Source organism: Dryobates pubescens, chromosome 2 (genome assembly GCF_014839835.1).
Source record: "Dryobates pubescens isolate bDryPub1 chromosome 2, bDryPub1.pri, whole genome shotgun sequence".
NCBI classification, from domain to species: domain Eukaryota; kingdom Metazoa; phylum Chordata; class Aves; order Piciformes; family Picidae; genus Dryobates; species Dryobates pubescens.
This window is the reverse complement of record NC_071613.1, coordinates 43,677,603-43,689,186: the sequence shown is the minus strand read 5'-3', so window position 1 is coordinate 43,689,186 and position 11,584 is coordinate 43,677,603. Positions and strand designations below refer to the sequence as shown.

Below are 11,584 nucleotides of genomic sequence, written 5' to 3'. Positions count from 1 at the left end.
AGCAAAATCAAATGGCTTGCAGCATCCTGAGCTGCAAAATGAGATGGGGGTAAGTACAGAGGGGCAGTGGCAGCTGCCATTGCTGCCAGCTCCTTCCCTTCCCTCACTTTCCTGCTTGCTGTGGACTCCTCTGCCCCAAACCACCTCCTGCTTTTCTTGGTATGCAGGGAACCTTGGTCCAGCAGCAGTGCCAGCCCCCTACCCTAAAACCCCACCAAAAGTGATGGAAATCTTTCTGTTGGCTGGGTTGGTCTTTGGGTGAGGCTACACTCAGCTTCAGCAACCCCCATTGTGTAGCAGCATTTGCAGTGGCTTCCACAGAATCACCAAGGTTGGAAGAGACCTCAAAGATCATCGAGTCCAACCTGTCACCACAGACCTCATGAATAAACCATGGCACCAAGTGCCATGTCCAATCCCCTCTTGAACACCTCCAGGGATGGTGACTCCACCACCTCCTCAGGCAGCACATTCCAATGGCTAACAACTCTCTCAGTGAAGAACTTTCTCCTCACCTTGAGTCTAAACTTCCCCTGGTGCAGCTTGAGACTGTGTCCTCTTGTTCTGGTGGTGGTTGCCTGGGAGAACAGACCAACCCCTTTCTGGCTGCAACCACCCTTCAGGTAAGGTCACCCCTGAGCCTCTTCTTCTCCAGGCTGAACAATCCCAGCTCCCTCAGCCTCTCCTCATAGGGCTTGTGCTCAAGGCCTCTCACCAGCCTCATTGCCCTTCTCTGGACACATTCAAGTGTCTCGATGTCCTTCTTAATCTGAGGGGCCCAGAACTAGACACAGGACTCAAGGTGTGGCCTGACCAGTGCAGAGTACAAGGGAACAATGACTTCCCTGCTCCTGCTGGCCACACTATTCTTGATGCAGGCCAGGATGCTATTGGCCTTCTTGGCCAGCTGGGCACACTGCTGGCTCATGTTCAGCTGGCTGTCAATCAGCACCCCCAGGTCCCTTACTGTTTGGCTGCTCTCCAGCCACTCCGGCCCCAACGTGTAGCACTGCATGGGGTTGTTGTGACCAAAGTGCAGCACCCGGCACTTGGACTTGTTGAATGCCATCCTGTTGGACTCTACCCATCTCTCCAGTCAGTTGAGGTCCCTCTGCAGAGCCCTGCCACCCTCCAACTGACCAACATCTGCTCCCCACTTGGTGTCATCTGCAAATTTGCTGCTGACTGACTCAATCCCCTCATCCAGATCTTCCAGTGATGCTACAGCAGAAGTGACTTAGCCCTTGCATTTTCTTCTGGTGTTATTTTTTTTAAACTAATGACCATTGATGTCTGTTCATCTGAGCAACCTCTTTAATGTGCCACAGCCAGCAGGTACAGTAACACTCACTGCAGGGTCAGATTCCAGTTCTAAAAATACACAGCACAGTGGGTGTGTTAGGTTGACAAGTACATCGTGGCTCCAACGCTGTTTTCATAACAATGAAAATACACCACACATTGGAATGTTGCATACAAAAAGTACCATTTGTCCCCAAAAGAACATTTTATCAAGTCATTAAAAATCATAGAAGTAAAATGCATACAAACTCCAGTAAAATGGAAGAGTCTCACAGGTTGAGGATCGATTACAAAGGTGCTGTCCAACGTGTTAAGCCTCCTTCCTCGTCAGTAGGTTCGTGCAGCTCAAAAGAACCCCAGCTGCTACGTGCAGCACATAACTCAAAGCTGCTTTTTCCACTTTATCAAGTACTTGTTTCTGAAATGCACAGTGGCAGACATTAAACTCGGCAGGGGAAAGAGAGATGTAATCTAGCACATATCACAGGCAGAGAAAACAAACATATCTAAAAAATGCATCAATGTCCTGGGGGGCAGCAGCAGCCAGCAGCTGGTGACCCACGGGGGTGTCCTGTGGTTCTGCTGGGCTTGCTCGACTGGGGTGACAGGTGGCAGGGCAGGGAGGAGAGGTGTATGCAGGAGAGGTGCAGGCAGAGCCAGGGGTGAGGGAACAGACTGCATTTTTGCAGAGTGGCTTTGATTGCTCCAGGGTGTTCAGCAAGAGCTAGATACCGGCCAGGGGCATGGCAGTCCCAACTGCTCTGAACATCCCCTTCCCTAAACACAGCTATTTCCCACGAGTTTGTTATGTTACCTGTCCTTCAGGAGGGGGTTTTCATCCAAACAGTGCTGTCTATGCCTTGCAGAATGTGTTGGCCAGGTGGAGAAAAACCAGGGTCTGCACTCCCCACAGAAGGCTCAAGGCTGAGCACACACAGCCCATTAACCAGGGCATTTCACAGCCCCTACCCAAGCCCTGACATATCTCTGTGACTGAGCTGGTGCATTGTCCAGGCTCAGTACCTGTCCCAGCATTGCACATACCTGCACGTCCCCCTGCAAAGGAAAACATGGGGCTGGGGTTTTTCTGGCCTTTAACAGATGGCCCAAGGCTGGAGAAGTGGCCTGAGCTTAAAGGGAAAGCCTCCCCACAAAGAAAAATATGTTTTGCTCATGGTGTTTTCTTTACAAATTGAGTGCAGCAAGCCTGTCCAGATAGAAAACATGGAGAAATCACATGGGAGAAGCAGGCAGGGAAAGAGACAATGGAAGAAGCTGTTACTGCAGACAGCAAGTCCCACCTGCCTTCTCTGCCACAGCCTGGGAAACCAGCACCTCTACACTGTGTCCCACAGCCAGAGCTGCTCCTGGGGCACAAAGCATGTCTCAAACCACGTGAAGGACACAACCTCACCTTTGTAGAAGTGAAAAATGAGACTCTACTGAAACTGGGCTGCAGAAGACAGCCCTCCTGCACAAATGACTGTGGCACCCACCAGCGTAGCACCTTCTGGGCATCCTGGCTGCGGCACTTCCCTTCTCGGGCCCTGCCCCAACTGCTGGCCCTAGCCTGAGCATGAAGTTTTCCACAGTGCCGCTGGGGGGTGAGTGGTGGCAGGAGCTCCGGAGCTGTGGAAGCAGGTCCACACCCCAGGTGGGCATGAATTGCTTCAAACACATCCTGATCCCAAGAAAAAGACAGGAGCCAGCACATCTGTGCAAATATTTGCTTTTGCTTGTCAAAACTTTGGACAGAGTTACATTTCTTCCTCTGTTTATTAGCTTCAGCTGTCCTGAATCACAAACTGCAAAAACTACAAGCAGATTGCCATCATCCTCTGACTTTACAGGGTCTGACGCCTGCTCTGCAGCAGTTCTCTGAAATGACACTGCTGGAGAAGGCAAAGCAGTTACTCCTGTGCCACCTACAAGCTACCTTGCAGCAGTAATGGCTGCAGGGAAGTGAACAAAGCCTGTGTTGATACTTACAGTCTCTGACACGAGAAGCAGTGAGCCTGGAGGCCACCTCTCTGTTGGAAGGGAGGCAGCAGCCACGAGGCAGATTTTCCCCCTGCGTGCACTTCCCTCCTCATCCCAGCCCCAGTGCTGCTTCCCACGGAAGATACTGAAGATCTGTTCACTTGGCAGGGTCAGCATCAACCCTTGCACGACTGCGCACCCATGAGCACCCCTGCACACTCCACATCCCCACTCCTCAAGCCTGGTGTTGAGAACAGCAGCACCAGCATCCAATAGCAAACTGGCACCAATACTGAGGAATGCCTCCCACCAGGGCAGCAGCTGTCTTGCCAAGGTATTGCAGTGACTCACTGACAACCTAAAAGGAATCCTCCCCCAAACTAATGGAACATAAAAATGGCTTTATCATATACACCTACTAGTATTTGCAAGTGGCCCACCAGAAGAAATGAACAATTAAGCCCTGCTGTCACTGCATTACTGAGCAGTTGCATCCACTCTGCGAACTGTACTGTTTCCATTCATATCTCAGTCAATCCTCACAACGAAATGGCTTCTCTCCCTCCAGCAACAGCCTATATGCCTATCAGTCAGTTCTGCTGGTTTATATTGCAGACACTTGCTGAGTTTATTGTAGAACAAGCCTGGCATTAGCATCCCTGTCACGACAAAACTTCAAGTTTTCTATGGATTTGATCAAGGCAACATTTCAGGGTTTGAAATGGCCTCCAGCACAACCCTCCTCAAGACCCCTGCCCTTAATCCATCGGCCTGGTGCTCCCCTGCGTTACCAGCATGAACACTGATGCAGCTGGAGGCTGTCCAACACAGACATGGTTAAAGACATCCTACTCCCATTCCTTTCAGCTCTGTCAGATGGTTGGGAGTAACTGTTGATGCTTTGAATCTGAATACCTAATAGGCACAGTGCCTATCTGCTTGGCCTCTTCAGGTGTGTGAGCGAAAATTGTAAGTTTCAGGCAAATTATAGTCTGCTCATAACAGACTCTCTGCTCACATAGGTGCAAACCCCTTTGGGTCTGCACTTTCTTCCAGCTTGCATAATTTTCCAAAAAATTACTGTTTTTATGTATATTAAGTACATGGTTAACCAACCCATCCCTCGACAAATCACTGGCTTTATGTATTAAGTACAAGGCTAGCCAACCTATCCCTCTAAAAAGGTCACTATGTTAATGTAGTCAGGACATGGTTGGCTAACTCATCCCTCTAAAACAAGGCTGTAAACTGAGCCTACATCTAAGCCTGAGCATCCTCACCAGCAGCATGAAAGCCAGCACAGCGCTGCAGCTCGCAAGAGGAAAAGCCATCAGCACTGTAACCAGAACTGAGAGCTGTTACTAAGCCAAGGAGAAGCCTGAGGAACTGCCCATACTTAAAATGAAGCTGTTAAGAGGGAGCAGTCACTCCAGAGCATCCTTCCCAGCATTTTCAACACAAAACACAACATTTATATGTTAGAGGGCTCAGGGCTGCTGGAAAAAAGTGTTCCTCAGGGTTGTGAACCTGGAGGCCATGTAGAAAAGCCAATGTTGTGACTTCCCATGGCACCTTCCTCTGGTGCTGGACACAGGTGGGGATAAATTTTTCAGAGGTCTCAACATTTTCAAATCTCACCTCCATCCTGAGCTGGACCTGCTAATTAATAAAGCCCAAACACTGTGTGTGGAATGCAGCAGTGTTCTGCACAACTTCAAATCATCATGGAGTAAACCTCAGGGTCCCGCTCAGGCAGGTTTCCGTCAGCCTTGATGGGAACTTCAGCTGAGCCTTGACCTGTGCCTACAGACCCAGTGTGTGTCTCCAGCAGAGTCCTGCCATGTCACTCTGCTCTGGATAATGTCTCTGTTTTGGTGCAGAGGCATTGAGGACTGCAACTAAGACCATAGCCTATAGTGTCCAAGACAGACACACTGAGTTTGTGTGGTGAGGTTTTGTGAGCAGAGGGGCTATAGGTGTGGCTTCTGTAAGAAATTGCTAGAAGCTTCCCCCGTGTCTGACAGAGCCAATGCCAGCCAGCTCCAAGAAGGACCCACCACTGGTCAAGGCTGAGCCCAGCAGCAACGGCAGTAATGCCTCTGGGATAACAAATTTAAGGAGAGGAAACTGCTGCATGACAGCAGCCGAAGAGAGGAGTGAGAATATGTGAAAGGAAAAACGCTGTAGACACCAAAGTCAGTGAAGAGAGAGTGGGAAGAGGTGCCTCATGGGGAAGACCATGGTAAGGCAGGGTGTCCCTTGGTAGTATATCAGATCCCTCTGCAGCCCATGAAGGACCCCATGCTGGAGCAGGTGTTTGCCCAAAAGAGGGTGTGACCCTGTGGTAAGCCTACTGGAGCAGCCTCCTGGCAGGACCTGCAGAGAGAGGAGCCCCTGATGGAGCAGGTTTGGGGGCAGGACTTGTCCCACTGTGGGAGACCCACACTGGAATAGCACTCCTGAAGGACTGCACTCTCTGGAAGGGACCCATGTTGGAGCAGTCGGTGAAGAACTGCAGCTCATGGGAGAAGTTTGTGGAGTATTGTCTCCTGTGGAAGGACCCCACACAGGACATAGAGCATAAGGAGTCCTCTCCCTAAGGAGAAAGCAGCAGTGGAGACAACATCAGTAATGAACTGATTAGAACTCCCACTGCCCACCCCTGAAGGTAGAGAAAATCAGGAGTAGAGTGAAGCCCAGGAAGAAGGGAGAAGTTGGGGAAAGGTGTTTAAAGATTTGGGTTCATTTCTCATTACCCTACTACTCTGACCTGATTGGTAAAGGTTCCCCAATCTGAGACTATTTTGCCTGTTGATGGTAATTACTGAGTAATCTCTTCCTGCACCTAACCCATAAGCCTTTCATTATACTTTCTCTCCCATGTCCAGCTGAAGAGGGGAGTGATAGAGCAGCTCTGGTGGGAATCTGGTGTCCATCTGGGGTCAACCCACTGCACTCAGAAATTTCTACCGCAGCATGAAGGTTCACAAAAGCAGTGAGCAATTCACAGAGACTCACAAAAACAATCAGTGGGGTTTAACACAAGATACTCACTCTTCTGCTCTGGCTGTAGAGAAAGCCTGCATCTGGCAGCACTGAAAAATATTTTAAATTGTTCAAGGCTGTCTGGAACAGAGGCAGGATAGGTTATGGTCTGAACACTGCCTGAAGTGCTTCTCCATGTTAAAATAGTCATGACAGTGAAAGGATTAGAAATCTCCATCGCTCGGGACAGCGCCCGAGCTGTGCAATTTTAATCTTAATATAGCTACAGTAAATTGTAGGAGCAGAGCTCTGAAGAGCCATCCGAGCTTGCCATTCTGCCATGACAATGCAACTCCAATCAGACTCTTGGCAAGTGATCCCTGGTTTCAGAAGACAATAGGTAGCAGCAGCTACTGGATACTGAAACTCTTCCAGCCACTAAAACATAGTAAAAAGAAGTTGGACAGTTAATACCATTGTCTGAAAAATGGTTAAGAGAATGTTGCCAGCAGATCTGAATGTGCTGGTTAAATTGATTTAGTTATCCCAGTGTGAGTTAGCTCCATTTCTGCAGAGCCTGCTCGGAGATAGAAAAGATCATTTAGGAGCTGATACAGGCAATGAGCAAAGTCAATTTTCTGTTACTTCAGAAAATACATCCACTGTGCTGAAAACATAAAAGCAGGGAAAAGCTTGTTTTATTTTACTGAGCAGGTACACTCCTGAGTTAAAGGTATTGGTGGCACAGTCCCCCTGCAAAGGACAGCAAGCAGCGTGAACGGATCTGTGCCTGAAAGGGTGCACCCAGTTCAGGGTTTATTCGATGAGCTTACAGTGCCGGTGTCACCCCAGGGTGGCAGAGAAGAGGCCCACACAGGAGCAAAACGTGTTTGATTCAGACTTCTACGGAGCAGAGCCCTGCACACCAGCCTCCTCCAACACGTGCACAGCCCCACTGTGATAAAGTTGTTATGATAAGAAATCATTCACCCCTGAAAAAAGCCATGTTGCAGACAGGCTATGTAGGCGCTCCCGTTCACAGCACTGGCTGGTGTGGTTACAAACAGTGTCATAACCACCATCCAGAGACACGGTGACTTAAAACAAATCTATGTAAACACATGCCCTTATGTAACTTATGTATAAAAGATATAGATATATATATATATATATGTAAGTTTTATTTGTGTATACATAGATATAAATACACACACGCAGACACACACCCCTAACACACCACGGAACACACGCACACACACACGGAAATATTGCAAGTGATGCTGAACTGAAATCTAAGAATAGGATTAAGAAATTATTAGCACATTTAAAATTGAGTTAAAAAACTATTCAAAGTGTCTTTAATATTTAGGTTCAAGTAAGGGCCAGAAGGACCACAGGTTAGCACTGATAAAAAGAGCTGGCATCGTATTTCCCACGTTATGCCAACGCTCGGGTTATTTCCCATTGTCATTTTGCCATCAGGGCACCTCCTCAACTAGAAAGGTGTTTTGGTTTGGTTTTTTTTCAGGAAAAAGTTATTTTAAAGACTTGGGTTAACAAACAGTATTGTTTAGGCACCCTCAATCATAAACTAATCCTAAAAACCATGCACACCTCGGAGTATAAGAAACGAGGACTAGTGGGACTTAGACAGCCACACCCACAGTACTCGGTGGTACAAACAGGTCTTCACAGTAGAAAAGACAGTACTGGAGATGGGGGGATGAAAAGGTGACACAGTGGTGGCCTTTAAAACAGCAATATTTACCAAGAGTGACCCTCCAGTAAACTTCTGACATACCACAGATGCTCCATATTCAGGAGACACAGAACCATGGTAGCATTTCAGAGACAGCTGTGGGTGCAACCCAGGTTTCGGGGGCAGCTAAAGCTACAGTTTACATGTGCTCCAGGGTGACAATGAACACCTCTAACAACACTGCAAGGATCGTTTGGGATATTTAGTGTGGCTGAACCCTTTGGTACCAGCGTCTTCTATCAGAAATCACTTCATTAGAAAGTAGAAGTAGTGTTTCAGCTTAACTGTTTAATGGACATTAATTCTGTAAATGACTAGTCATTTTTTAAAGGAGAGGTCTTAAAAAAACCAATTCTTTTTCCTTTTGTCTTTTTATTTTCCTTTTGTTAAGATTACTCACTATTTCTATTCTGATAAAAGACTCCAAAGATGACTGGTACCCTGGTGTGCGTAACTGTGAGTCAGCAGACACACACACCTCACACACACACACACACACACAACTGTACATGTACACCTCGCTGCTACATCAACAGCCTTTTACACAGAGAGCCCCAGCTCCTGCTCCAGGGCTTGTACATCAGATATATTCTCTTTGTGCATTTCGGCATTGTTATCACCATTCAAGTTCCACATTTATCCAAAATCAAGGTGGTCTTGAACCTAAGAACAGCCTGTCCCTCACCCTCTCTAAGAAAGCCACGATTACAGTCTTGCAGTTGTTTTCCTGCTGTTCAGTTGTGCAAATCCAGGCAGATGTGCAGACTGCAAAGCTGGCTTCCAGTCTTTTCCAATCTCTCGCCAGTCCACTGTAATCACACAGAGACGACGACATCGAGATAGAGTCTGTCATAGGACTCACGGAAGCACAGGATGAGAAGCAGGCTGAGCAGACAGGATCCTGGCAGGCACCAGTTGAACCAAGAAAACTCTGTAATACAGAAAACAACCCCAACCTCAGAGTTATCAAACACATTTTGTGCTTAAAGTGACCAATATTCAAACCAGAAAGTCTTAGCATTGCAGACAGCCATGGACAACTGTGGTAACATTAACCACAATTCAAACGCCAACAAGAGGAGAAACTTCTTTACAGTGAGGGTGACAGAGCACTGGAAAAGGCTGCACAGAGATGTTGTGGAGTCTCCTTCTCTAGAGGCTTTCAAAACACACCTGGATGCATTCCTGTGTGGACTACCCTAAGTGATCCTGCTGTGGCAGAAGGGTTGGACCCGATGATCTCTGGAGGTCCCTTCCGACCTCTAATGTACTGTGATACATACACACACACACACACACACACATATATATATATGCTATAACTAATGCCTCCAGCTAATGTTAATCCCCCTTAGTGAACCATCAATGAAGAGAACAAGGTGTGGGGAGGGAAATCTATCACTGCTAATGGAAAATAAGACATTTCTGAAGACTCTACTCATTACTTCATTCATTTCTATGGATTGAAAACTAAATCAAATTAGAAGTGTGAGGAGTAAGATTTGTTTTTGAATCAAACCTGCTACACAGCATGAGGAAGGAAAACTGATTGCTGAGAAGAAACTTGTGAGTAGGTCAATCAATTAAATTTAAAACTAGTTGCACCAACAGCTCCTCAGAAGCTTCCTTTTAGCTGTTAGACATACTGTACTACTTTTAAAAGGCCTGTGCTCCAAAATCAGTAAATCCTATTGTCGAATAGAATAGAATAGAAGAATAGAATAGAATAGACCAGACCAGGTTGGAAGAGACCCTCAAGATCATCATGTCCAATCCATCAACCAATCCAACCCACCTAAACAACTAACCCATGGTACCAAGCACCCCATCAAGTCTCCTCCTGAACACCTCCAATGATGGTAACTCCACCACCTCCCCAGGCAGCCCATTCCAATGGGCAGTCACTCTCTCTGTATAGAACTTCTTCCTGACATCCAGCCTAAACCTCCCCTGGCACAGCCTGAGACTGTGTCCTCTTGTTCTGGTATTGGCTGCCTGGGAGAAGAGACCAACATCTGCCTGTCTACAACCTCCCTTCAGGTAGTTGTAGAGAGCAATAAGGTCACCCCTGAGTCTTCTCCTCTCCAGGCTAAGCAACCCCAGCTCACTCAGCCTCTCCTCCATATTTGACTGCTAAACAGAAGCTCTATTCAGATTTTGGGGCTTGGGGTTTGCTGTTGGTTTTCTGTTTTGTTTGGGTTGGGTTGTTTGAAGAAAAAAAACCCATACCAAACCAATGCACCACAATGTCCTCTAATGTTTTACTGGAGATGGTCTATTATTACTATTATTATTAAGTTTCCTTTAGTATCATGAGGATTAACTTACTTTTACAGCATCTAAATTCTCACTCAAAGTCTGAGTTAATCAAAATCAAGACTTCAGCAGTAAATCTGTAATTTGCATTGCTAAAAGAAAAAGTGCATTGTATATTATGTAATGCAAAGCCAGAAAGCCAAAAGAAAAAGACAGAAAAAGTAAAAATCAACCTTCCATACACTGTAATCTTCAAGACCACCTTCCCTCATCCACCCAAAATCCCTTACAGTTGTTTAGGCAGTAATCTTATTGAAACCTGAGTAAAAATTACCTAGGCTTAGAGATGACCATGTTATGCAATGCCAGAAGTCAATAAGCAAATGCATAGCTATTATTTTCCTTGTAATGTTCTTGCTTAATTGGATTAGGTAGACTTTAACCCAAATATCCTAAAAGATCAAATTTAACTTGTGAATCCTTCACATCTTCTGTAATTCAGAGTTTGTGACAGCACTGTCAATGCATGCTAACACACTGATCACATGAAGCTAAAGATTGATTTTGCTTTGGTTTTGCTCCTGGAAGCCCCTGCAGAAAAAGCAAAGGAAACTGCATCCAGTGAGTGCAGCTTTGGGTCTCAGGGCACAACACTAGTGTGGAGGTTGAGCTTTAGAGAAGTTTACATCTCCACTGTGTTAGCTGGACCAAAATCTTCAGTGCACTGGAAAGTTTCCAAGGCTTGGCTCTTCCACAGCCTCTGCAGTACGAGACTACATGGAGAAAAGGTGGGAAATCAGAACTGAAACTACTGAAAGATTATTTGGCCTAGAAAGCAAGACTGTGGGAAGATGAATCTGACTGAGTTCCAGTTTATCTGTAAGCTGCTTAAATGCCATTAGAGGATGTATTTGAATCAAATGAAAGACAAACATTTAAGATCATTATCTACCTTCTACGGGATTTTTTAATCAAAGGAGCCAATAGCACCCACTGGCATCGATTCCCCCCGCTGGTTATGTGCACTCTTGTACTTTTCATCACTTGTGGAACTGCATCATGGAGAATGAATCCCCTAACAATATATTGCTTTCTAGTAATTTTTTTTCCTTTGAAAAAACAGGGAAAATATTCCAAGTGCATGAATATATTATTTTCAGTTTTATCTTTACCTGCATTTATTGATACCTGCTACGGACATACTTACAGCGGGGGGAAAAAGGCCCCAAATACCTTATTTATGAGAGAATGAGTTCATTTTTATCATCATACTTCAGTCAGAAGTGAGACACTGTATCCCCA

The 11,584-nt window shown here is 46.3% G+C and overlaps 1 protein-coding gene across 2 annotated transcripts in view; it reads right to left on the bottom strand.

The window, feature by feature from the left end:
• Positions 1 to 5,229: 5,229 nt before the first annotated feature.
• SLC49A4 (solute carrier family 49 member 4) overlaps positions 5,230 to 11,584 on the bottom strand; it is a 69,909-nt gene continuing 63,554 nt past the window's right edge. Inside the window, exons 9-10 of one of the 2 annotated variants that reach the window (XR_008463019.1) lie at positions 8,712 to 8,957; positions 5,230 to 6,705 (exon numbers count right to left, since the gene is read on the bottom strand). Coding sequence is in view for 1 of the 2 variants with exons in the window: in XM_054176316.1 (XP_054032291.1) it covers positions 8,842 to 8,957 (116 nt within the window). In the remaining variant the exon portion in view is untranslated. Of the gene's footprint in view, positions 6,706 to 7,516; positions 8,958 to 11,584 lie in introns of those variants that run through there. The other variant, XM_054176316.1, reaches the window with a different exon arrangement.